Source organism: Cheilinus undulatus, linkage group 13 (assembly GCF_018320785.1).
Source record: "Cheilinus undulatus linkage group 13, ASM1832078v1, whole genome shotgun sequence".
Classification (NCBI taxonomy): Eukaryota; Metazoa; Chordata; class Actinopteri; order Labriformes; family Labridae; genus Cheilinus; species Cheilinus undulatus.
This window is the reverse complement of record NC_054877.1, coordinates 40,005,500-40,032,533: the sequence shown is the minus strand read 5'-3', so window position 1 is coordinate 40,032,533 and position 27,034 is coordinate 40,005,500. Positions and strand designations below refer to the sequence as shown.

The 27,034-nt window shown below is 39.8% G+C and overlaps 1 protein-coding gene across 5 annotated transcripts in view; it reads right to left on the bottom strand.

Moving 5' to 3' along the window:
• Positions 1 to 27,034, bottom strand: part of carmil3 (capping protein regulator and myosin 1 linker 3) — a 214,089-nt gene that overhangs the window by 32,180 nt on the left and 154,875 nt on the right. For 4 of the 5 annotated variants that reach the window (XM_041804349.1, XM_041804345.1, XM_041804346.1 and 1 more), the window contains 11 exons: positions 24,403 to 24,499; positions 24,256 to 24,310; positions 20,298 to 20,470; positions 19,283 to 19,351; positions 18,812 to 18,905; positions 10,500 to 10,598; positions 10,246 to 10,365; positions 7,081 to 7,194; positions 6,206 to 6,381; positions 6,027 to 6,120; positions 1,331 to 1,456 (listed from right to left, as the gene is read on the bottom strand). In XM_041804349.1, the coding sequence (XP_041660283.1) occupies positions 1,331 to 1,456; positions 6,027 to 6,120; positions 6,206 to 6,381; positions 7,081 to 7,194; positions 10,246 to 10,365; positions 10,500 to 10,598; positions 18,812 to 18,905; positions 19,283 to 19,351; positions 20,298 to 20,470; positions 24,256 to 24,310; positions 24,403 to 24,499 (1,217 nt within the window). The remainder of the gene's footprint in view (positions 1 to 1,330; positions 1,457 to 6,026; positions 6,121 to 6,205; positions 6,382 to 7,080; positions 7,195 to 10,245; positions 10,366 to 10,499; positions 10,599 to 18,811; positions 18,906 to 19,282; positions 19,352 to 20,297; positions 20,471 to 24,255; positions 24,311 to 24,402; positions 24,500 to 27,034) is intronic. The other variant, XM_041804347.1, reaches the window with a different exon arrangement.

Here is a 27,034-nt window from a genome sequence, read left to right as displayed (position 1 = left end):
TTTGCTAAAATGGGTTAATAATGACAAAAAAAATGGTGGAAAAAGGGTGAAGTTGGATTTTGAAAGTAGCAGAAATGGTTTAGAAGTGGCAAAAATTAGATAAAAATGGCAAAAAAAGGCAAAAATAGGTTGAAGTGGAAGAAATGGGCATAATAGTGGTAAATGGGAGTTCAAATGTGCTTTAAATTGGCAAAAATGGGTGGAAATTTAGTGAAATGGGATGGAAATTGATATAAACTGGCAAAAATGGGTTAACTGAGAGAGGAAAAATGGGCAGATACTGGCAGGAATTGGTAAAACTAGGAAAATGGGCATATCAAATGGTGAAATGTGGTTAAAATGGGAAAATTGGGTGTAAAAAGTGGTAAGAAGGGGTTGACAGTAGCAATAATTGGTCAACAGAGGCAGCATTAAGTTTAAGTGGCAAGAATTGGTTTAGAAGTGGCAAAAACAGGCAGAAAAAAATTGGTGGAAAGAGTTTAAAACTGACAAAAATAGGTGTTAAATGGAAAAAAATGTGTTACAATTAGTGGGAAAAAATGATCATAGGGGTTAAAAAAAAGACAAAACTGGTCTAGAGTCATGCACTGCAATGTTGCACTTGCAGGAGGTACAATGGTTTAACTGTCTCTGTTTTCTTCTTCTACATCTTTTTAAAAGAGGAAGTTGTACACAGACATCAGGGGGTCATAATCAACATTTAAAGGTCATTTTCACTCACTATTAAATTCATGTACCTTTTATGTTTTCATTTTTCATTTAAAGAAAATGAACTTATTCTGTCTTTAACCCTTTTTCTTGGTTGAATTGTCCTGCTTTTGCTCATAAAACATTCACAAGCTAGTGGATGCTAATGTTAGCTAGCACACTAGCTAACAGTGCATTTGAGTATACTTCTCAGTCTGTACACACTTTGTGCACTCAGAATATGTAGTATTTAGTACTGCTTGAGACACATTGTGAGACACAACCTCCATCAGGAAAGGACACACACTATTGCTACTTTAGCTTTAGCAACATTAGCTAAAGGTAACAAAAAGCTAACATAGCAACATTAGTGATGTAGCTAAGGTAGCTGAGGTAGTTATGTTGGCTTTCACTTTACTAACATTAGCTTTAGCAAATGTAGCTAAGTGAGCTACATTAGCTAAATAGCCATTTACATCAACATAGCTTTGTTGCATTTAGCTGTAGCTATGTTAGCTTTGTTAGTGTGTTTTCATTAAGAAGAAGCATTGTTTTTTTTCTTTTTGCAGACAGTTTATTCAGGTAAATTAAAAGTTTAAAGTTTAAAAGACAGCACATAAGTAACATTAAGTTAGACACTTACTATTCCCAGGTTGACACCAAACTCCTCGTCAGTGAATTCCAGAGATTCGATTAATCTGGACTGTCTGACCGTACGTCTGCCGGTCCCCACGTCATCCCAACGCTTCGCCTGAGACACCTGCCGCAGCTGATGCAACACACATAAAAACACAAGCATGAGCACACAGAAACTCACACTGACGACACCTGGAACAATCTCCTTTCGCTCTATCTCAGGGGTGACGGGTGTCTGTCCTTGTACCTGTGAGGCTCCCAGACAAAGCAGAAGGTACTTTGAATCAGTTTGAAAAAGCCCATAAAAAGTGAGTTTACTGAATTTATATTTTGATTATGAAAGCAGAGGTTGGCATAATAGAGGACAAACAGGCACTGCAGCAAAAACAGAGAAAGGAAAATGAGATGTAAAGATAGAGGCAGTGAATAGAATGTAAAACAGAGCGGAGCTGACACTGTTATTACCAAAAGTCTGGTGTTTCGCCTCCTTTCACCGGCTTCATTGTGAACAATTTGATTTCCCAGAGAGGGGAGCCTGTAGGGTCTAATCACGGCCTTAACTGACTTTAATCTAGTTTTCATGTTGTTTCAGAGGGCAATATTCCCCCAAAAAACACTGTTTTTCTTCTAACCTTTCATCCTGAAACAGTTTAAACACACAGCAGCTCGAATACGGTGCCGGCTTCCATCAGTCAAAGATACTAAAAATGAAAGATACACAACCCTCTGACAGCAAGAGAGATTTTTATTATAAACTTTGCACACATATCAGATGTTAAAAGCTTTACCCTGCTGCTGAAAGTATTTTTATATTAGGCCATTGAAATACAACATACTTGAGTCAAGCTGCACTGTCTGTGTCTTTAACCCACTACATCAAATAAATGAGATTTCATATTTTTGTTAAGTGTTGCTTTTGACACTCTTGTGTAATCTTTCGGTATTTCAGGACTACTCTACAGCACTTGAGTTGAGTATCTCTTTATTTACGTGAATGGAGACAGGGTTAATTTATAAGGCATGCTTGATAAATAAACTGTGAAATCTGTAATAAACTTTAAAAAGTAATGGGAAACTTACACAGAGTTAGACCAGGGGTAGACATGCTTTTAAAGATCATTTTTAAAGTTCAGATGACTCAGTGACTCAGCTCTGAAGTTGTTGACTCACAAAATGAAATCCTCATATTGTCCACAACCATACAGAAACCAATAATCACACTGAGTGGAGGGGATTTGTCGTTAAGCTGCAATAACTTACTTCTCAGTTATTGTATTTACACAGAGGCAAGGAAAAAAAGGAAACACAAAATGGTTCACACTCTAACAGGCATTTTTCAAGTGTGGGAACAGTCTGCTTTAAGATGACTTTGCACTCGTACACTTATGCTGACCAGTTTAGAGAGAAAGTGTGCCACTGTGGAAATAAGGTTAATTGCCTTGTTATAAGAGCAAGGTTGCAAAGAAACTTCTGATCCCCTCAGAGAAAAGACCCCGCACAAAATCCCAAATCATATTGTCTTTTTCTGTTCAACGGTGAGCTTTGAAAGTGCTGGTTCTGGGATTTTTTTAAAGCTTGGACAAAGGCGTGCCAGCTGTTTACATCTAGGGCTGGGAAATTAATCACAGATTAGATTAAACTGCAATATGGCCGTTTGCAATTTTCAAATTGCAGAAGGTGCATTATTCATAACCTGAAATTTGTGCCTAAATACCATTACATATAATGCAATATTTCAAGTGACATTCTTTTAGAATAGTCTGCAAGAATCCTACTTTCCTAATTTTTGTACATTTTTCTTATTCAATATAAGAATGATATGAAAATTACCACTCCCATCAACACAAAAATTCATGTCTGATTTGCAGTATGAGTCAAAATCAGCACAGTAGGTTAGTTTGAAAGTCTTTTAGTCCTTGTTTAATCTAATTGTGTAATTTTGTGTAGGTTATAGTAACATAAGATGAGGAACTTAAGAAATAATCGCAAATCAAATCGCAATAGCAATATTGGAGGAAAAAACAACAAAGATTATTTTCCCAAATCATTCAGCACTATTTACATCTGATTTTAAATCTTCATATAAATATATGCTATTATCTTCTGTCTCAACATATTTTTATCTATGGAAAAGAGGTGCAAACTGGAAACTGGAGCTCATCTGGTGTCCCTAAAACCACTGGTTCTCATGAAAGGGAAAAAAATGGAAACATACGACCAAAACATGTTGGCAAAAAATAATCCAGGTCAGCAGTAATTACTCTTCATGTCTCAGTGGGTCACTATGCCATGATAAGTTCATATGCATTGGTGTATTTTTAATGTTTCTAGCCCTATGAATCAAAGGCCTTCTACGTTTTTCAAACAATCTTGAATGCCTGCCTTTTTTTTGCCAATGTTTTTGGTCATAAGATTTCAAATTTCAAACATCTCATGCAACTTGCAGCAAGAGGTCAAATTACATATCATATTTATCCTTTAAAGTCATTTAAAAATTAGCTGTAAATTTGCTGTATATATTGTGCAGTGGTTAGTGACATATTAAAGTTTAATAAAGCTTCAAAATGGGGCATTTTCTGTAACCTGTAACATCCCCCACTGTTTGTAATAAACAGGAGTTAACAACATTAAAGGCTTTTACCTTCAAATAAGAGCATATCCATAAGAATTAAACTGATCACATTAAAGCGGGAGATTAACTTGCTGTAACTACAAGTTTGCATGATAGCTGCCACACGTCCCTAGCATCTATTTGGCATGTCGGCTGTTCATGTCCTCCAAAATTAACACGATACATACAAGAGGCAGTATGCACAAGGGGATGATGATTAGACAGGCATAGCAGGAACAACAATAATAGAACGTTATGAAGTGCTGGAAGGCTAAGTCCACAAATATGTGTTATATGTTGAGTTTCTGTCACTGCACAGCAAAAACGTGCGTCATACTGGCTGGGACGGATACCATGTGCTTTAGAAGTCAAGTAGCAAACAAGAAAGTCTAAATGGAACAAATGATTAGTGTTCTGGTAAAAATAGATGACCCTGTAAACTTAGCTGAGTGCATCCATGGCTGCATTTGTATTCGATTGTATTATTTTGACACACCGGAAAATCTAGAACATAAGTTGCTCCAGTATACAACTGCAGTCTGTTTTTTCTAAGCCTCCCTGGGGAAAAAATGTTAAAAGCATCCTCCTGGGTAAGATATTTCCATTTTGTACTGAAAATCCACAATGTGCAGCTTTAGTACTGCTGTCTCTCTTTAGTACCATCTGTTTTTACCATGGAGTTGGCACATTTACTAGCTACAGTTGAGTGTCCAGTGATTTTTAGATGGACTCACAACCGACGAGTCTCTCTGTCCTCCTCCTCCTGTCACTTTTTGCTCAGACTGAGGAGTAGTTCTGGTCAAAACAGGCAAACAGTATACTTCCTGTTTTCTTCAAATGCATGTTTATGACTTGACAAGGAAGAAAAGCGGTTTAAAAATAATGGTGTCCAGCCCCACTGGTCTGGTCTTTGTCATTATGTATTTGCAGTAATGGTGTTGCTTGTCTTAGCACTTTATACTGGTATATGAGTCACCCTGATCTAAGCCACAGCCAACTTTTTGATTGAAAAAAGGTATTAAAAGTTCAGGTTTTACACCCAATTAAATGAAGAGGCATTTGCGACATTTCAACAGCTGCTGTTATGAAAACATCTACAGATGCAATATGTTCAAAGTCACCAGTTTACACAGATACGTGTTAAATCATACCACCAAGTGTTCACGTTTATGCACAGGGAAATTACTGGAGAGACAGTACTGATGATGTGTTTGGACCACTAGTGTTTCTATTAAGCTAATTCCAATCCCAGAATTAACATCCTGGTGTCCTCCTTCAGTGTTGCCATGTTTTTAGTTTACATCCCACACATCAGGCAGTTACATGTGGCTTGAGTTCTCCGGTAACACAGGATGCACTTAGTCAAATATATTTACAATCACGTTAATGTTGCAGCTGGGCTTGTAAGGTAGAAAACTGGCTGTCTGCAGGCTCAAATCCATGTGGAGCAGTAAAAAAAAAAAAAAAAAAAAAAAGAATTTTAAGTTTGTTACATAACAGGAGACTGTTTCATTAACAACCAGGCCTAATTTCAGATGTTAAGAAAATTAAAATCACTGAGTATTTAAGATTAAGTTAATAAATCATGAAAAATGAAGCAGTAATCTCTGCTCTGGGATGATGTGGGCATGACAGAATGTGCTGAAATAACACCCACTCATAGTAAAAACACATCTCCTTCACCAGTCAAAAACTGCTAGAACCTTGCTGCTCTTATTCAGCACTTCATGTTTGAGCCACAATCAGACTGAGCTGAAGACGCTGACCTCCTCATCCTGTGGGAATCTGAATAAACAGACCAAGCTGTTCTTCTAATTTTGCACCCAGGGACTGTGATGATGAAACTTGTAGTAACTCATTCAGGAGAACGAAAGATGCCAAAGCACTCTGAGCTTTTATATCACTCTAGGAACATAAGGTGGGAGTCTTAGCTTAAAGATGTCACTCTTTCTAAATCAAGGTAAAAACAAACTTACTAACCCCTACCACAGATCCCTGACTGACTTTGTAGTGAAGTTCTTCATTTCAGCTTCAGGCAAAGAAATACGTTTCTACTTTACTACAAAGAAGGCATGCAGTAAAGGGATATTACCAGTACCAGGGTTTTATGACTGGTGTAGAGCTCTTGAAGAATCTGATCCATGATGGAGTTGGTTAGATACGAGACTACAGACAACTTCACCTCCCTGAGAAGAGAAAAGAATAACTTTTAAGTACTTTAGCTGAAGTTATTGGCCTGATTTGAACTGTTTGAGCAGTTTTCTTTCTCACTCCAAGGCTCGGTTGATATCCTCAGCTGCTCTCTCCATCAGGGCGTTGCGGATGGCGGAGCGAGGGATGGAGACTTGTTCAGAAATGGAGGAGAGGGGCGGGCTGAGTCTCTCTGCCGCTGAGCAGGACAAGGGACACAATTCACGGCACAGAGACACCATAGAGTCCACCACCACCTGGAGATGGATGACCAAAACCAATTATCAACTACTAACATCACATATAATTTTATATAGATACAGAATATATTCTCAGTACCTACACCTTTATGTTTTCAAAGGATTCAATTATTTATACTACATGTTTTTTTCCTCTGCCTTTCTCTGACTTGTCATCTTTTATTTATGTGCATTCCATCAATCTCTACATGGTGAATCAATCTGAAATGAATCATATGACTTGTTCACTACTTTACATCCTTTAAAGAACACAGGACACAAATTCACAAGTGCATACATGGATAGAAGTTCAAATTCTCTAGTTGGTAATGATTAAGTTTGATTAACTTGACCTCTGCAAATTGAAAAATGTAGCCTGTGCAAAACAGCACAAACAGAAATATTAATTACGCTTGAGTAAGTTAAAATTCAATAAAAAGTATTGCAGATTCCTCCTCAGGGTGTGCAGCTTTTTATCATTCGACTGCATAGTGCTGCTGAATCCCAATGGGAACCAACCCGAACTAAAAAAAAGAAAAAGTTAAATTCTTCCCTTTGAATTTAAATGCTATTTTTCTTTTGAAGTCAGCATACCTGCACAGCACACACGATATATTAATGGGCAATTTAAATGCAACTAGTCTGCAGCTTCACCACTGTTTAAAATACAGATGCATCAGGGAATAAATGTTTCTGCAGCACCACCTCCAAACATACCTGCAGCTCTTTGTCAGCAGCCTTGGCGAGCTCTCCAGCCAGAGTGTCGAGGCGCTGTTTGACGGGACCGTCCACTGAGAGCACATGGGCCAACTCGCAGAGAGACGGATACAGCTGATGAGGAAAAAGAAAGAAAGAGGTTATAATTAGTGTATGGAATAAGTCCTGCTGGTTACAATGACTTTAAGTACAATAAACTTAATGTGTCAAGTTGTAATTTAAAGCTGTTTATTGCATTTGTTGTCTTGCAGACAGTTGCTCAAAACTATCATCAATAACTGCAAATTACTTGTTGTTTCTTAATTTGAAAAAGCATAATGAGAGTTTATATGAGGGCGCTTCTCCACTTCTGTAATTCATTGAACATTGCAGTGCTATTAAAGTAGACACATGTTAATTAAAAATGCTTTTTCCATTATGTTTCGCTGTGAACTTGTTCCAAACGTCAAAGAAACAAAGTGTTTGTTAGCAGATTTAATTTCAATCAATGGCAAATAAAAAACAAATCTGCAGTAAACATTTTGTTTCAGTGTTCAGTGTCACAGCAGCTTTTATTGGGATTGTTTAGAGATCAGCAACTTTAGGAAGAGTTTCCTGTAATGAAGGGTGAAATAGCAACAATTTAGGTTTGTTAAATCCTAGAGGTTTTTGGTGTTTGGAGAAAAATGCTCTCTGTTGCAATAAGTTCAACACTAAACTAGTTTTTTTTAAGTATTGTTAAGTGGAATTCACAAGGTCAGTGTTGTGTTTGAATTCAAACTTGTAATTTGGATAAAAAGTAAACAAACTTGTTCACAACTACCATGTTGGCAGGATCAATTGCAGTGCAACTAAGGTCCATAATTAGTGAATTATTTTTGGTAAATTGCACCAATTGCATGCTTCTTTTTTACACTCCCCTCCAAAAGTATTGGAACAGTTAGGCCAATTCCTTTACTCCTGCTGTGGACTGAAAACATTTGGGTTTGACATCAATAGATGAATATGAGACAAGAGATCAACATTTCAGCTTCAATTTCCAGGTGTTTACATCTAGATCTGATACACAACTTAGAAGATAGCATAATTTGTAACAGAAGCGAATAAGACAATATATAGTTAAAACAACTGCATCAAGCCTGAGACCCACTGACATCACCAAACTTTTGCATCCTTCTTTTGTGATGCTTTCCCAGCCTTTCACCGCAGCCTGTTTTAGTTGTTTGTTTTGGGGGGTTACTCCCATAGCAGGTAAATGTATGCTCTATAGGGTTTAAGTCTGGAGATTGACTTGGTCAGTCAAAACACTTCCACTTCTTGCCCCTGATGAACTCCTTTGTTGTTTTGGCAGTGTGTTTTGGGTCATTTTTTGCTGCATGATGAAGGATCTCCCGACCCGTTTGGTTGCATCTTTCTTAAAATTGGCACACAAAATATTTCTGTAGACTTCCGAGTTCATTTTACTGCCATCATGTGTTACATCATCAATGAAGATTAATGAGCCAGTCCCAGAAGAAACCACGCACCCCAAGCTGTGACATTACCTCCACTGTGTTTCACAGGTAAGCTTGTATGTTTGGGATCATGAGCAGCTCCTTTCTTTCTCCAAACTTTAGCCTTTCCATCACTTTGGTAAAGGTTCATCTTTGACTCATCAGTCCTGTTGTAGCCTCTGTGCTTTTGTTCATGAAGTCTTCTGTGATCAGTAGATGATGATACCTTCACTCCTGCCCTCTGGAGGTTGTTGCTGATGTCACTAACAGTTGTTTCATGGTCTTTCTCTACAGCTCTCACAATGTTTCTTTCATCAACTGCTGCTGTTTTCCTTGGTCTGCCAGCTTTGTTACTGAGTGCACCAGTGGTTTCTTTCTTCTCTAGGACACTCAGAATGGTTGTACTGGCTATGACCAATGTTTGTGAAATGGCTCTGATTGATTTTCCATCTTCTCTCAGCTTCAGCTCCCATAGACAGCTCTCTGATTTTCATGTTGGTTACACCTCTAACTATAAATGCAGTCTGCACAGGCAAAACCCAAATCTGAAACTGAGCGTAGACATTCAGTGCTATTGATTGAATAAACAATGTAATAGGACACACCTGCCCCAAATAAATCTTCAAAAGGCGCTATATTCTAAGTTGTGTATCAGATCCAGATGTAAATACCTGGAAAAAGAAGCTGAAATGTTGGTCTCCTGTCTTTTTCTCATCTTTTGATGTCAAACCAAAATGTTTTCAGTCCACAGCAAAAACAGAGGAATTGGCTCAGTGTCCCAATACTTGGAACAGTAGTGGAGTGTACCTCCCAGCACACTTTGGTTAAGTGCCTCCCTGCAGACACAGTTCTGTAAAATAATTCCACCGCTGCCACTTTAAGTATTATTTCTAGTACTGTCAAAATTTTGATTAATCACAGAACCAGCTGAAGTAGTTTTGTTGAAGGATAGAAATCAATATTCTAAAGATTAACACCATCCTAATCTCCCCTTTGTCTTACGTTACCCTGTTTCAAAAGCTAGTGACTAGGAAAGCACAGCAAAGTCCATGCACTTCAGCGCAACCACAGAGTATTTTTGGCCACTCAAGGGCAAAAATAACACTTGTTTATCCGTTAATACAGAGACCTTGGCAGGCAGCAGACAAACATTTGTATTAGAATTAATTTGAACTAGTGTTTGTGTGTACCTTGAACACTAAGGTCCAATAAACTAACTCGGCTTTGTTCTGTTTTTGGTCAGCTTCAACTCCTCAGTGAATTTTTTGGCTCGGTATCTGCTAAAAATGATGCAGTCTGTTCAACAGCTAGTTGCCAAATTTGTACTGGGCATTATTAAAGTTTAAGTGCTGAAAATAGCTGTATGCTTTGGCTGAAAATAACTCAGATGGGTGCTTTGGGACGAAACCAAAGTGTTAAGTTGTGGGATGGAAAAACAGTGGAAATAAATGCTCCAGAGCTTTGTTAGAGTATGAGAATGTGCAATGTCAATGGTGATACATCTGAGGCTCCATTAACGGCGATTGTCAAAATATTTGTAGCACCATTAAGTACAAACACAAGTACACAAAAATAGGATTAAAATGAACAAAATGCTGTTCTTTGAGTGCTGGTATCTCACATCTTTTGGAAGTTATTTGAGTATAAATGTCCCAGAAAACTCTCAGATCCACATTTAGATCATTCTACTCACAGCTCTGGAGTCTCTGGCTTCTTTCAGGATCTGTCGTGCAGTCTGAACCTCCTCTCCTTCCTCACAGCCTTTCAGGACACAAACCTGCTGCTGCACCCGCACACACAGCCGCTCCATCACCTACATAAACAAACAGAAAAATTCAAGCAAGAGCACACATCTTAAATAATCACATACAGAAAAGTAAGGAAGGTGTAACACAAAATACCATTCCTGACTTGTTAACCTTCATTTGTCCAAATTCAAACACTCACCTGTTCAGCAGTGCTGGTGACGAGGCCCTGGTGCAGCCGAAGAGCCTGTTTCTGAGAGAAACGCTGAGTCTGGTTGTTCCTAAGCAGGGCACGTTGGATCTGTCAGATGCACCCATACGCATACACACAGACGAAAAACAAACAAGGAGAGAAAGGAGAGGAGATGACAGGTGTTTACAAAGCACAGTGTGCAGGAGACAGGAGACAAGTCCATTTGCATGGTAATAAGGAGACTGGAGAGAGAGTTTTGATCCATGGAAAAAAAATAAATGGGATGCCTTTGATATTTTTTTTGTCTTGACTCAGCAGGTGGAAGTGCTCACTGCTTAATCATCTTATGTAAAGAAAGATGGAATCAAGGGTTCCCCAATGACAAATACGGCAGCCTGAAAACATTTCCTACTGTATGTGAACTCCTGTATTAAAGTTCTGGAGTCCAGGCCACAATGACTTTTTAGACTAATGACTTTACATAGGCTGAAACACTGATGACTCAGCTCAAGATTTTCTCAAACTAATTTTAGAAAATGGAGAAGACTGTGACTAGTAATGTAAAATAAGCTACTATTCAATTTATTTAAACTTTTTAATTCAAAAGAGGTCCAATCAATTTGCAGTCTCACAATTAGTGAAATGGGGATCACCTGAGTGCAATGTCTCTCAAGTGGTTGTTATATAAGGACACCTGTGTCTGAAAGGTCCAGTCACTGGTTAATCAGTATTCCTGGCTACCATTTCACTGTGAATACAAAAGAACACTCCAAGTATGCACAAATCTGCCTAGATCCGGCTGTCCTCACAAACTGAGAGGAGAGAACTAGAGCTAGGGGGAATATTTATTTTCCAGCAAGACAATGATCTGAAGCATACAGCCAAAGTTACACAAAAATGGTCTAAAGACAACAAGGTGAAAGTTCTGGACTGGACGAGTCAAAGTCCAGAACTCAATCCAATTCCAGAGCTTGAGCAATTTTGCAAAGAGGACTGCATTGTCCAGATGTGCAAGCCTGAATGAGACCTATCCCTGCAGGCTCAGTGCTGTAATTGCAGCCAAAGGTAAATCTACTAAATACTGACATGAAGGGTAAAATAATTCAGTCACTTATTTTACAAGATAGATTTTTGTTTAATTTACATTACTCTGCAGAAGTTTGCTTTCACTTTAACATGATTGACTCATAAAATAAAAAAAAGGGTAACATATCCAAAGGTGAGAATACTTTTTACAGGTACTACAATTTTACTTAGAGGTAAAAAGAAGAGGGAAAAGGAGCAGGCTAAATATTATATTTGTAATTAACTGAATCCTTGTAGGCTTGGTGATATGGAGCATACTGTATGTGGTAGCAACTGTTCAGAGTCGCGCTGTCTTGTGGCTTAATTATCGTTATGTCACGGTTCCAAACATTTCTATAAATGTTGCTTGATGCTTAGTCCCTGATGATCCCTGTCACGAGTATGCACTTTCTGCCACTCAGCAGCTGGAGACTCAGGCACCAATACTTATTTTGTTAGTTTTAGTCTCATGATTTATTCAGTTTTGAGTCAACACAAACATGACATGTTCACCTGCCTATTTACGTGCCATCTTGTTCAGCAACACTTTGTGTGTCGTAGTGAAGCACATATTCCAGTCCAATTACAGCAGGTTGCACAAACAGGGGTGATAAGGTAATATTCTAATTAATAGCTGGTCAGTTATTTTTTAGCTAATTTGACACACTGATCAAACTGAAGTAGAAAAGGCCTGGTTTATATGTAAGCACTATGCACGGCTCTTTATCTTTAATTATCATTTAAGTCTCCAGACATGCCAGTCAGCTCTGATATTAATTACTGGAATGTGTTAACACATCCAAAAGGTCCCACGCAGTCAGCTGAGGTTTTTACAGTGAAATAATTGGAGTGAAACAGAGTTCCTCCTTATAAATGTCAAGCTTCATCAGAGCTGTAATCCAATTTTTATTGTAAAAGTTTCCGTCCTCTCAGGAGAGGTTCCTCAGTCCTGTCAAGTTACAGTTCAAAGAGTTTTAGTTGTTGCTGTTTAAATGTCTCATCATATTTGCTGCATGGCACTACTAAGCAACAAAGCCTTTTAGAAATGCTGTAAACAGCTTCTCTAATGTTTTAAAGTCAACAATGGAAGAGGACATCAAAACATGTCTGTAACACAATAGAACAACTGGATAGCTTTCACTGCTCAGACTGATTTAGGAAAAGAATAAACACGGGGACTCACAGATGATGAAGGGGTAAAGCAAAGCTAAAAAACATTTTGTATGTTCAGATCAAAAAATTAATGTGCTAGTCCCTGTCATGCATTCAAACAATCATCCAGAAACCCTGCATAGGTCTCTCATTGTATGTGTGTAGTTTTGACTGCTGTAAGTTTCATCGAGTCAGAAAAATTTTATTTTCTCATGAGGTTTAGTTTTGACAGACATGTGAGTGACATGTGGAGGAGGATGATGATATTGACATATGATCTAGAAACCATCCAGAGGATTGTGGTGGTGTCTGACACAATGTAACTCCAAGCCTATCATACTTACGGGATATCAACCTGTCCAGTTAGGAAGCAACACTGAATGTGAATCAATTTCACCTGCTGTTGTGCAAACGTGGCAGACAACAGGTGGAAAGGAGGGGCAATTAGCAAGACAACCCCTATAGAGGAATGGTTTTGCAGGTGGTGGCCACAGATCGTTTCCCTCTCCTCATCCTTCCTGGCTGATTTTTGGTCACTTTTGCATTTTTCCAGCACCCTCACCACTAGTGGTAGCATGAGGTGGTATCTACAACCCACAGAAGTAGCTCAAGTAGTGCAGCTCATCCAGGATGGCATATCCATGCACACCAAGGCAAGGTTCTCTGTGTCTCCCAGCACACTGTCAAGAGTGTGGAGGAGATACCAGGAGACAGGCCAGTACAAGAGGAGATGTGGAGGGGGCCGTAGGAGGGCATACACCCAGGAGCAGGACCACTATCTGCTCCTTTGTGCAAGGAGGAGGACCTCCAGTGCCCTACAAAATTATGTCCAGCATGCTACTAAGTGCATGTTTCTGCTTAAACTGTCAGACCAAGACTCCATGAGGGTGGTATGAGGGCCCGACGTCCACAAGTGGGGACTGTGCTCACAGCCCAGCACTGTGCAGCCCATTGGCGTTTGCCAGAGAACACCAGAATTGGAAGATTCGCCACTGGCGTCCTGTGCTCTTCACAGATGAGAGCAGGTTCTCACTGAGTACATGTGACAGACATGAGAGAATCTGGAGACGCCGTGGAGTACGTTCTGCTACCTGCAACATTCTCCAGCATGACCAGTTTGGTGGTGGGTCAGTGATGGTCAGTGATGTCTCAATCCATCCACCGCCATCACGTTGCACCACAGACTGTCCAGGAACTGACTGATGACCTGATCCAGGTCTGGGAGGAGATCCCTCAGGAGACCATCCGTCATCTCATCAGGAGCATGCCCAGACGTTGTAGGGAGTGCATACCGGCATGTGGAGGCCATGCACACAACTGAGCCTCATTTTGAGTTGTCTCAAGAAACTTCACTGAAGTTGGATCACCCTATGATCTGATTTTTCCACTTTTATTCTGAGTGTGATTGAGTCCAGTCCTCCATGGGTTAATGATTTTGCTTTCCATTGTTCGTTCTTATGCAATTTCATTCTCAACACATTCCACTATGTAATAAACAAAGATTTTCAACAGGAATGTTTTATTCATCGAGATCTGGGATGTGTTATTTAATTGTTCCCTTTACATTCATATGCAAGGACACATGAACATTTGACCGGAGCTCGGGATCAAAACACCAGACCTGCTGGATGAGAGACAGCTGAGACCTACTGAGCCACAGAGACTGGTACACTTTAAAAAAAAAAAACAAACAAACAAAAAAAAAAACGGATCCATTCATCTAGCTTCACAGTGGATCTATTTCTAATTAAAAAAAAAAACACAGCTGTCAGGGTATCCAAGTAAAGCGCATGTTCAAACATTCAGTTGATTTTGTTTTCATGTGTTTGTATCAGACATGCTCTTTCAGCCTCCAACACTTTGGGGAGGAGAGAAACTGTGAGTGATTGACTGATGGCTGAGCGGTACAGGAAATGAAGTATGACATGCAGTGTAAACAGGCTTCTGTGTAAACTAAAGCTTACAAGCTATGTGACAAACATCATTTAGTTTGAGGCGGCACTGAAGAAAAATGACCACATCCTTCATGATGAAAAGTGACAGCTTTTATATTCAGCTATAGCTATCTCTTGTGCTGAGGAATGTCGGATATTCTTCTTTTGATTTCAACAAGCCAACGTGCAAAACAAGATACTGTTGTATGTCAAGAGAAAAAAAGACAATACAGGCGAAAGCTGATGTTTGCTGTTTGTGGTCTTTGTCTCTTTTGTGTCTTTTTAAGAGGCTGCCTAGCACCGTTTTTGTCTCGTCAATAAACACCCCCGTCATACCAACAAGAGAAGGTTACTGCTTTGTATATAAGTAGCTTGGAATTAAATGTTTGAATTGGCTCTATCAAGAGAAATTTTCAATGAAAAAGCCATATAAAGACATTGTGTTAGAGTAAAAGAAAATGAATAAGGACTAGGTGACAAAACTCTTCAGAGCACAGGTAAAAATATGCCAGTTACATAAACCCAACCATAAAAACATCACCATGAAGCTGATTTCTGCCATCAAAGAGATCCATCACCTTCCAGACAGTGTTATGAAGTAACAGAATGCATAAAGGCTTTAAAGCTGACATCTGAAATGCATATTTATTGGTTTGAAAAAAAAAAAAAAAGTCAACTGAGGTTTATAAAAAGCCTGGAAAATCTCGACGACCTGCTGTTCAGCAAACAGTGACACATGAAAGTACATTCTGTTTTTTCTTCTGCATCCTTGTTCAAAGAGCAATGCAGGAGCAACAGAATGACAGGCTGTAAACTTTGCAAACAGAGTAACAAATGATCAAAACCACAAGAACTGAAGAAGCAGAGGAGAGGGTAGAAACTGAGGGCAGCATGATGCAGGGCGGTTTGTGAAAAAGTCTGCTGTTTGCTCTGATGTTCCTTGGCCCAACGGTGACTGTTTGATGCTGTCTATCTGCTATCAGATCACCCAAGAGGGACGTTAGCACAAGGTGTAAACAACTTCTTAGTTTTAATCCAGATCATGATCACCAAGCTGCAACCTCTTATGTTGAAAAAGTAAGCCAATGCAGAAACAGCAGCTCCTGAAGGGTCAACCCAAGGCTGGCGCAAAGCCCTGAAGGCCACATACAATCCCCTGGGGTAAATGCTCATTCTTACAGTAGAAGTAAACATGGTTAGTGGCAGGTTGACAAATGCATTTTAGTCTGAACAGCTTTTGTCGTTGTTATCAAACACAGGGGGAAATGTTTTAAATGCTTGCCCATTTCTATTTTATGAAGGATGAATGAGTTATGCATATTTAGGGCTGCTCTGAAAGACAGGCTTCATAGCTGTAAGCCAACAGGCTTACACTTTTGAGTCAAATCTATCAAATCTACATCAATTATATTTCATAGCCACGCTGTAGTAGTCGATGCCTTTCTAAGCACAACATAAATGCATGTCATTTTGTTCCTGTCAGTCCTGCAGCTACATTTCCTGTTGTTTGTGTACTAATAACCATGACAACCGAAAACAAGCAAGTTGAGAAGTTAAATATTTAGCAGCAGCTAATTATACTGCAGTTATTGCAAAGCAGAAAAAAGAGAAGACATTGGAGAGGATGGAAAGTACAGCAGCTGTGTCATCTAAGACAGAGGATGGGGGAATATTTTTCTCCACTGAGAGAGACGGGGATGAGGAAATGCATGTCTAATATTTCAGATGTCATCAAGTAGATTCGACTAGTTGCATTGCCGTCTGAAGCCATATATCTCACTCAACATTACACACAACACACCTGCAGACATAACTCAAGAGACTGGCAGTCATCGGTGCTACCCGTGGACCAATCACAGGGATTGTGGTTTGCCACATTACGTTAACATCATAATAAAGTTAGATTTTCACACGGATACTTTTACTTTCTATGCAGTACAAACTTGTTTCCTTTAGTGGGTGAAATTATAGAGTGTGTTTGGATGTGTTGTGCTGAGGATACTGCTGTGCGTAAGCTTTTTGTAAATTAGTCACTATGGTTGATAACTGGAGCCAAGTACATGAAAAACTGGCAATTTTTTCCTGGCTTTAGTAAATTTTATAACGTGTCATGCTTGTATATAACCACAGCACTCCGTCACAGATCCTAAGGTTTTAATATTTTGTGCATGTGTCACCTGAAAATTCAGTATACTTGATATGTAATAGTTCATTTTGAACTACAGTAGAGTTGAAGATCGTTCAGGTTTCTTTCTTATACTGGTGTTAAACCAATACTTTTAATATGATACTGGTGCCAAAATGGTGCCTGAACTGATACTTATAAGAGATAAAACATAAAAAAGAAAAATATAATGGTCAACGATATTAAAAAACAAACCAAAAAACATTTTTATGAGCAATATCTTAAAAAAACGCCTGCTAACAAATTCATATAATGAATAAACCTCACCAAACCAAAAGAAATCTTATTTTTACTACTAACTGGCCAGATGCCATTTCTGTCATCAGGTAAATCCATTGTGAAAAACTCTAACCCAGATTGCTGGTGCCAAACTGAGAATGATTCTGACCAATCAGCGTTGTTTGAGGAGAAAGAGTCAGTATCTGTGGGTGGGGTTTTGTTGTACTGTGAGCTGATAACAATTGTCGCCTCCAGTGTAGGCGATAGCTCAGATGTAACTATAGTATGGCATCAGTTTTATCAAAACCACATTTCTTTATCTAACAAGAGCAAAGAGCAGCTCTGAAAGATTCTCATGATAGAAAAGGTGTTTTGCTCTTCTTCTGACCTGCTTCGGCATGAGTTTGCGATCACTTTTGGGGGGGTGTACAGTAAGCAAGTAGCAATTAGTTCGGGTGTGTAGCTGTAAAAATGGGACAGTTTAATCAGACTTTGACCACATTTCTTTATTAAAATAAGAGCAAAGAGCTACATCAATAGCTTATCTTAGAAGAGATGTTTCTGCACATCTCCTGTTAGGCTTCAGCAAGAATTTTAGCCATCCATAAGCTCCGCAATTTGACTAGACACTTTGTATGGGAGGTTTTCCCAGAAGTATCTCCATGCAGCAGATAAATGAAACAGTCTATGTGGCGTGTCAGGTTAGGGAAACAAAGCACTGAAATCTGTGTTGTGATTCAGTTCAGTATGTAATGGATATGTTGGCAATTTTATCATGTTGTCATCAGGTTTTGGTTCTCAGATACACAAAAGACTTTTGAACTTGATACTGCAAAAACCTGAAAAATCATGATAAAAAAGGTTAACGTTACTATTTACTCATGTTACCTTTGAACAGAGTTAGCAGATTCAGTATTATCAGATATATTGAGAAATTCTATCTTCTGGGTTTTTCCCTTTTAATAGGTCTGTCAAAGGATTAAAATGTGTAGTTGCAATTATAATTCCTGTATCAATTGCAATAAATCACATTTTTAAATTTTGCATATATTTTTGTGTGATTTGGGATTTTCGACTATCTTAAACTAAGGAGAATTAACTCTCTGTTTGCACTTAGACCTGCTTTTATAGGTAGATTGGAGATCTGGTCATAAAGTTAACCACAATGTATGTTTTGAAATGTAAAGGAAATGATGGAACAGTAGAATCTAAATGACATGAACCTAACCACAGAAAAAGGAGCTTGTTATGGAAATAAGGGGGCAGCAAGGAGGAAAATATTTGACACCATAAGGTGTAGATGACTTTTGACTTGTCCACTGAGCTGTCTGTGAGATGTTAAAGGGAAATGACACTTTAAAGAGCAGTGGTGGACTTATTCTATCATTGTGGCTGCAGGGAGATGCTGATGAGACTTAACTGTGTGCACAAAATAGTGCACATAATATAGATCTTTATTTATCGTGCTTAATTAATTAATTCCGACAGCCCTAGTTTCTAATCTTTGATATCAATAACTCACCCCAAAACTCCTGTAATTCTTCACATTTTTCATGCAAACTTTCTGTGGGGTGCAGGCAGGTTGCATCTATGATTAATTCCAATCATCACTTCTAATTCACCACAAAATGAAAGTCATTTATCAAACACAGGAATCATTCTGACCTTAATAATCAGATAAAGCTTGTTTGATTGCTGCAGTTTCTTTACCAGTATGATGAAGAGAACTTGGACAGCACAGAGTAAGGTAGCAGAAGTTTCCTCACCTTGGTCAGGGCCAGGTCAGTCTTCTCTGGGGCACTGCGATACGCCTGTGTGACATCACTGAGGGGAAGGGGCATGTACTGGAGGGTGAAGTTGCTAATGAGTTGAAAGGAGAAGGAAAAAAGAGCAAAAGATAACATTACTGCAATTACATGAGGAGAAAATGTGATGTTAAGCAGAACAAACACAAAACACCCACAGCACTTTAACAGTTGTCTTCAATTCCCTAATACACAAATGCACACACCCCCACACCGCACACGCATAAAACATCACAGCCACACACTTAAAACACAGCAGTTTGACAGACACACACGTCAGAGGACTGATGAAATGCTGTGTAATCGTAAACATTGTACAGAGATGGTAATCTGCCCGTGTGTGTTTATGTGTGACTGATCCGTTTTATGTGTGCAGCCCTCTTCAAACGCTTTTCATTGTGTGTGTTGTGTGCGTGTGTTGTGTTGTCTTACTGCTCCAGCGCTCTCGCCACATCTTGGAAGCCTGTCGCTGTGGTGTTGTTGCGATCCCACGTCACACTCCTGAGAGCAGATCAAACCAGAGGGAAATAGGGGAAGACAGGCAGAGAGAGGAAGAAGGAGAAGATCAGACGCTTTCTAAAGCTCTTTACACACAAACAGAAGCGCACACACACATGTATAGTTTCAGAGTTGCTGTGTTTATATGACCATGCACCTGCACGAAAACCTCACAGCCAAATTAACAAGACAATTTCCAGGACTTTCTGTGCCGCAGCATGCATAGAAAAGCTTCATACTTCAAAATTAAGGATGCAGGAACGACTTCTATGCAACTAATGAGCGTCTGTTATTCACAGTGCAGTTTCTCCACCTACACTCCGCTCTGTCTAACTCCTGTTTTTAATATATCAGTCATTTTCAGCCCCTCTTTCCTTTCATCCATCCTCCTCCTCCTCTCCTCTCCCATCTCTCCTCTCCCCGACTCACTCTGCCCCAGAAATTCAATCAGCTAAACCCAAATCTCACTCCTTGGGAGGTCTCTCTCCCCCAGGCTGATGTTACTTTCTCCCTCTCTAGTCCAAAGCCAACCATTTTCCCATCCTAATACTTGCATACTATCTCTTTTTTTCTCCCTTTCTCTGGGAAAGCATCTACTCCTTCCATTTCCAAAACACAAACTCACTCAGTTTCTTCTTGTACATAAAGGTGGTGCAATGCCTTGTATGCCTAAAGGCCTTTTTCTCCTCCCTCCATCGATTCTCCTCGCCATTCCTCCGCTACCTGTCTTGCCTTCTTATCTACTACATGGTTCACTTTGAAGCTTGTACTGAAGTTACAGTTCTGCCTTTCAGCGGGCTCCACATATCCTCCCCTTCAAAACACACCAAACATATCAATTTTCTCTCTGACCTGCTTCTCTAATCTCTCCTCTCACAAATTTTTTTCTCCTCCTGCATGCTCCAAAAAAAAACCACACACATCAATGATTAAAAACACATAAACATACCTCAGTGTTGTGTTGATCTGCAAGGCTTTGCTGAGCATCTTTGCTCCAGAGTCCTCCAGCAGGTTTCCGCTCAGGTCGACCTTTCGTAGACAGGTGTTGGAGCCTAAAGCGTTAACTAGCACCGTGCCCCGCTGACGGAGTCTCGAGTCAGCTAAGGAGAGGGACTGAAGGGCCTGTGGGAGGGTTGATGGGCATGGGAAGATCATGGAGGAAAAATAAGGATCGTTAAAACTAGAACTTTCAGTAGTAAAATTGATCTGAGCAGCAAGTCTATGATGAAATACTGAAGCTGAAAGGAGACACTGACTCGACATTAAAATATGATAAGTCATGGCAAATCAATGGGTATTTAAGGGTAGATTAGTTGTCAGGCTCCTAATTTTTAAATATGTTTCCTCAAAACATCCTGCAATTGATTGATGAATGATGATCTTTACAAAGCAAACTGAAAACATTATTCCAAGTACAACAACTTGGATGGAAATCAGATATTAAAACCCGATTTTTCAGCTGAGCTCAGCTGCAGATGATTCATTCATTGATTTTTTTACTTTCTTAGGGAGACATAGTGCATCACAATCAGCTTTTTATTTGCACCGCCGCACTCTGTGTGGTCCCATTATTTCATCTGAAAACTTTTTGAAGTTGTTCATTTTGCAGTGCCACGGGTCAAAATGTCTGCAGGAATCTGTTCATGGGGCACAAAGACAGTAATAGAAAAGCTGAAAACATTTGATTTAATATTGTTGATAAGCCACTGCTTTTTCTTTTTCAAGCTTTTAAGGCATTGAACAATAACTCCAGTTAACCTTTTTCTCTCTTTCTAGCAAAACATTCATGAAAGAGGCTAATGAAGTGTTTATTAAATGCTTAAGATAAAGAAAACTTATGTTGGAATTTATGTTGAAATTGTGCAATAAATCTTGGTATTTATAGACTAAAATTTGGTTAATAATTTTCAGATTCTGAACAACTAAATGCTGAAATTGTGTTATTTTAGTTTAGATGCTGTTTCAAACATGTAACCGTGAAATCAGGCTTATAAATTTCCTGAGTTCATGAACTGTCTGTGTTTGAAATCTCTCAAGGGGAAAAAAGTTTAAACTGTCCTCTTGTGCTATGATTCCATTCCATTTGGCAAAGTCGCTGAGCATCCACTACTAGCTTTAATATGGTAGGTGAGCGCTCAGCCTCAAATAATAGTGAGAAAGACTCACAGGCCGTGAGTCACTCTGCCCTCCTCCAGCTGCCCTTATTGTCCTAACTGAGGAGTGTTCTCAGTAAAGCCTTTGCTCAGTTATACTAACAGTATACTCCCCATTCTCTTAAATTGCACGGTTATGACCTCACGTGGGGGTAAGCAGTGAAAAAGTGGTGCAATCCCATGCCAGTGTGGCCCTCTTATTCTGTGGCATCCAAATTTTATCCACTGAATGCCACATGTAGAAATATATAAAAAAGGTGGGGACATTTTTATAAGCTTCTCCTTGAGATTATCAGCAAAACCAATCAAATGGAGGTTCAAATATGCTAAGTGATTAAGTATGATTTAATTGCTCATTAATAGCTGTAAAGTCAATCATTTTAAAGATTTTGGGGAGGCCAGTCAGACTTCAGGAGGCCCTGGTTCTGCCTCTGAAATGCAGGTGGCCCTGGTATTTGCTGCTGTAATCCATCAGGGCATTCTTAATGAAGATATAATATTATTTTGGTTGCCAACATGTTGACCATTCACAGTGTTGTCTCAATTTGGTCACATAAAAAACATCAATAAATACTTCTTGTCAGAATGTTTGTTTACAGCATTAGCATGGTAGCACTGTCCGGCGCTGAAACAAAGAAGTACACTAAAATCAAGCACAAGCTTCATGTTCTAATGTGGGACATATACCATTTTATTACTAGAGCCTGCTTTGGGGAAACAAAAAACAGACCGTGGGCTGCATTTGGCCCCCGGGCCATAGTTCGAACACCCCTGTTCTAAACGGGTAAAGACTGGGGCAAAGATCAGTTTTGTTCTGAAAGGTCATTACGCTGTTTGTATAGTAAAATGGTTGGGTTGTCTCACAGTAAAAACATTGCAGGTTTTAATCCAGGTCTTTGCAAGGCCTTTCTGAGCAGACTTTAAATGTTCTCCCAGTGCATGCATGGGTACTTTTAAGTCCAAAGAAAAGCTTGTTAGGTTGAATGGTGATGCTAAATTGCCTGTAGATGAGTGTGCCTGGTTGTTTGTACTTTGACAGCTGTCCTTGGTTTGCAACCTCAAATGGGGTAAGTGGTGTAGATCAGTGGTTCTCAACTGGTCATGCATCAGGACCCACCACCTCCCCCTTAAGAGAAATCACGACCCAAAAAGACAAAAAAGTTAATTTATTCATGAACGTTGGTTAATCAGTCATCACTGGTTAATCAGTATTCTTGGCTACCATTACACCATGAAAACATAAGAACACTCCAAAAAGTGTTGATGTTTGTACTCTGAATATAAAATACGTATAGAACAAAGACATGATAGAACAAACACGTTAGAAAAGCACATCGATACAGAAGGATCTGCATGCATACATCTTATTTTACTCCATTTTCCTGAGACAGCATGAAAGTTTGGTAACTTCTCAAAGAATTTCCTTGTTATCTTGGGTAGAGCGGTATCATTTTCCATCAAAGGGTAGAAATCTTGTGGAAAAACTGAATTTTACTCGTAAACACAGGATAACCTCAAAAAATAAGTGTATGAAATTACTCTATGTCCACCTGGCTCTTCCATAGAGTTTTTGTCACCTTTTTTTTTTCCCCTGGCATACATTCGCACCCACTAGCAAGAGCTTCATGACCCATTTTTGGGTCCCGGCCCACTAGTTGAGAACCACTGGTGTAGATAATGGATGGATGGGTAATGATAAAGTGGTGATTTTTATCTCATATCTTAAAGCTCATCTATTTTGGTGATAATTAAATAATTAATAACAATGAGGGGCGCGCAAATGGCATAATGGTTTAAGGCACAACTCATAAACGCGGGCGGCGTTATATCTGTATATCTGACGTGACCAAAAGGTCAAAGATAAAAAAAACAAAAAAAAAAGACAAGGTGCGCACAATTTTCCAAAATGACACCTGTCACTGTTGATGCAATTGAAAATCCTTCAGAAACCAATGAGTGACATCACTGACACTGCATCCATGTAAAATACAGTTTGACCAAGGGCTGTTTCCCATCTCTGTGCTTGGCTAACCCTTTCCTGCTTCATATCGGAGGAAAAGGCACAGAGAGGGACAGATTGTTTGTTGAAGCACTTTGAATATGCCGCTGGGTTTTGTCATTTCTCACTCTTGATGCTCCCAGCCTTCTGTGCCTCATGTACTGGAGTGTTAACACTGGGCACTGAACCAAAGCTGTGCTGAGGACAAGCATAGACGATACTTATGCTTGTGTTACATTGTTACCCAGACACAGACCAAAATCTAACCTGGTGTCTTACTTTGAACTCAAACATTTATAACAATTTTTCCCTTTGCTAATGTGCTTGCACACATGCATCGGACCATATTCAGTGCAAAAACACAGTTGTGAGCTATCACCATCAGCAGAGGTAAATTATTGAGTAAGCTTCTTGTCATGCTGGATTTGCATAGCGAAGAGCAGAGAGAGAGAGAGTGCCCCAGAGCTTGGTGAATAAACTGAAACCAAATGAATCACTCGTCCGAGACCACAGACGACAGGACTGGTGCGCATATTTGCACCTTGTGAGTGTGTCAGGTGGCAGATTGAGCTCAAATGCACATGAATGAAGATAGAAGAAATTAGACGGTGAATTTAAAAGGTGACAAGTGTTGGTGAGTGCAGGATGTGTGCGTGGATACAAATCTGTGAGGCATGTGTAGGCGTGCATCTGTGCGGAATGCCACGGAGGATTTGTGCGTGTGTGTGCACAATATGTTACATAATCCAACTCACACACTCTTCCTCTTGCACCAAATGAACCAGTTTCTGCAGAATATCATCGAGCACCCTAAGGAGGCAGAGAGAGAAGAGAGAGACATTCATCATCAGAATCATCTTCAGCACCATCTGTGCGCCTGCTTCCCCCTGCGCCGTCCATACCTGCCCTTGATGTTGAAGTTCTTCCCTAGCATCAGGTGTTTGAGGGAGGGGTGCCGGGAGAACGCCGGGATGACAGCCAGCAAATCAGCATCCAAACCTGCACAAAGCACAACACAACATACACATTTGGAAGCAGAAATACTAAAATACCAAGCAAGCAAGAGCTAAGCTTTCTGTGAAAGCATGCTTCCATGTAGAATTTTATTAGTGAGAAGTGTCTATGGACAACTACATGAATGAATGTCATGACACTTGATAGCCGGCACCAGAATTAGTAGCTGGTTTTACTATTTTGTTATGCAAATGGGCCTGTATGTCTCTGACTGAGTGAGTGACCGTACATTCAGAGCCATAACATACAGAGTTGGGTTTAGTTGCACTGAACGCCATCGGTAATGGCTGCCTACACTGCTGTTAATACCTCGGATAGCTTTAGCATTGCGTTTGTTTCACTAGAACTAGACCACTTTTCTGTATGAAATAAAGAATAAAAGTAACCCTAAAAGCTTTCCATGTAGGGAAAGATGTTTTTGCCCATCTGCTGACCTGCTTCAGCATGAGTGTGATAGTTATGGGGAAGGGGTTAGTTGTTGCGAGTGGTTGTATGCAAGGCCTGCTACTGGAGTGATTAGCTCAGACTTAGCCACGGCTGCGGTTTTATCTGAACTCGACAACGTGTCTTCATTAAGCAACTGCAGAGGGCAACACTGAAAGCTTTCCGTGACAGGAAAGATGTTTTCGCCCCACTCTCAGTCTGCTTCAGCATGGATTTACAATCATTACAGTGGTTTGCTCCCTCTCTAGTCTATCAGAGCATTTCCATAGCCGGCGCTCTAGACCAGCAGCGGAGCGTGCCTGGAGCAGTACTCCACTCCGCTTCATTTCAGATACGCTGCAAGTTTATTTCAGTGCCGGCCGCTGCCAAACCTCATAAACTCACTGTCGTTCAGAAAGCACCAACCATGGAAGTCACAAGCGTAGAACATCCGGTTCTTTCAAAATAAAACACAATGCACGGACTCCCGATTGTAAATCATCACTTTATCAACATAACGTCTCATCCTGCAGTGAGGGCAAAGGGTCACCGAGAGGTCAGTGGGTCACAGAGCTACAGTGGCACCATTGATGAGGAAAAGTTAACTTTTGTGCAAATTTAGCCAAAGAATTTTGCATAAAACCACAGATCCTTTAAGCAAACATGAACCTTTTAACTTCATAATGTACTCACTCAATGGCAGAAGCAATAATATCATGGACTTATAGAGGAAAGGATGATAAACCTATAAGGTAAAATAGTCTGCAGTTGATATGCTATTCCTGCGTGAACTTGCAGTTCTCCCGTGGTCTCTTCCTGATGATCAGGGCTGCACGCTGCAGCACAGTGCTCTAGACTTGCTTCCAGTGGGCGAGGTCACTCGCCTATCGGTCAGAGCAAACCCGTGGTGCTTCGGTGCGCGGTGTGCACGCTGTATATGGAAATTCGGGGTAAGGAAGGCAGTTCATCGGAACTAGGCCACATTTCTTTTGAGTGCAGTACTGATAATGTCTGCGATGCTGCAAACATATTTGACTTGAAGTGGTACGATTGTTGTTGACATTATTATTGTGTAATGTTTCACTTCTTGCACCCACCCATATGTTGTTTGCAGGGACAGTAGTTCAACTAAGCCAGCTTTACACACAACATTTCAGTTTCAGTCAAGTCAAGTGATGTCTGTAGTGCTTTGACAAAAAAAGGCAATACAGTGTATGCAAAATATGTGGCATAAACAAATTAGAGAAATATTGTTTTGATGCTTGACCATATGCGCTAAAGCCTTGGTTCTCAAGTAGAGGGACTGGACCCAAAAGTGGGTTGCGAAACCATCCTCAGTGGGTGTGAGTGGTTGTGCGCACAGAAAAAAATGTGTGGCAAAAATCTATGATATGCTTTTATTTTGAAAGAAATGTTGCCATCTCTTTGTTATGTTAGATCTTTTGTTCACTCTTAAGTCCAAACTGCACCATTTTACATTAAAACATTTGGTTACGATTGAAAAATCTAATGAATTTGGTTGAAATTTGTCTTTAAAGAGACATTGATGGGTCCCGGCATTAAACCAGTTGAGAACTACTGCTCTAAAGCACAATAAGAAAACAGATGACGGACAACAGATAGTCTCACATCACATCATTTGCTGTTAGTACACTTTGCTCTGAAGACATCAAGGCAGAGAAGATTAGCCTGCTAATTTTAAAAAAATCCTTTGCTCTCATTAAGTGCTGTAGAAGGCGAAGGCTTTCATGGCCTGACTGCATTTGTTGAGTGGAAGTACAAGTCATGATTATAGCCATCAGCAGCAGCAGCAAGAGTGGAAAAGATATATGAGCAGAGTGCAGCAGAATTGAGGGCTGATTTATAATGTGTCTGTTTCCACAAACTTGTGCAGTTTCTCCACTGACTCATATAATGATGTCATTTGCCATTCATTCAGAACTGCAACTTGAAGATGGATGTCCCATAGATGCAAAGTACTGAAAAGCTGCTCACAGCACAGCACAGAGTTGATTGATTCAAGGAGGTCCACATGGTGTTTTTTTGATTGATTGATAGGGGTCCAGCTGCAGATCTCCAGTGTCAGGCCTCTCTCCA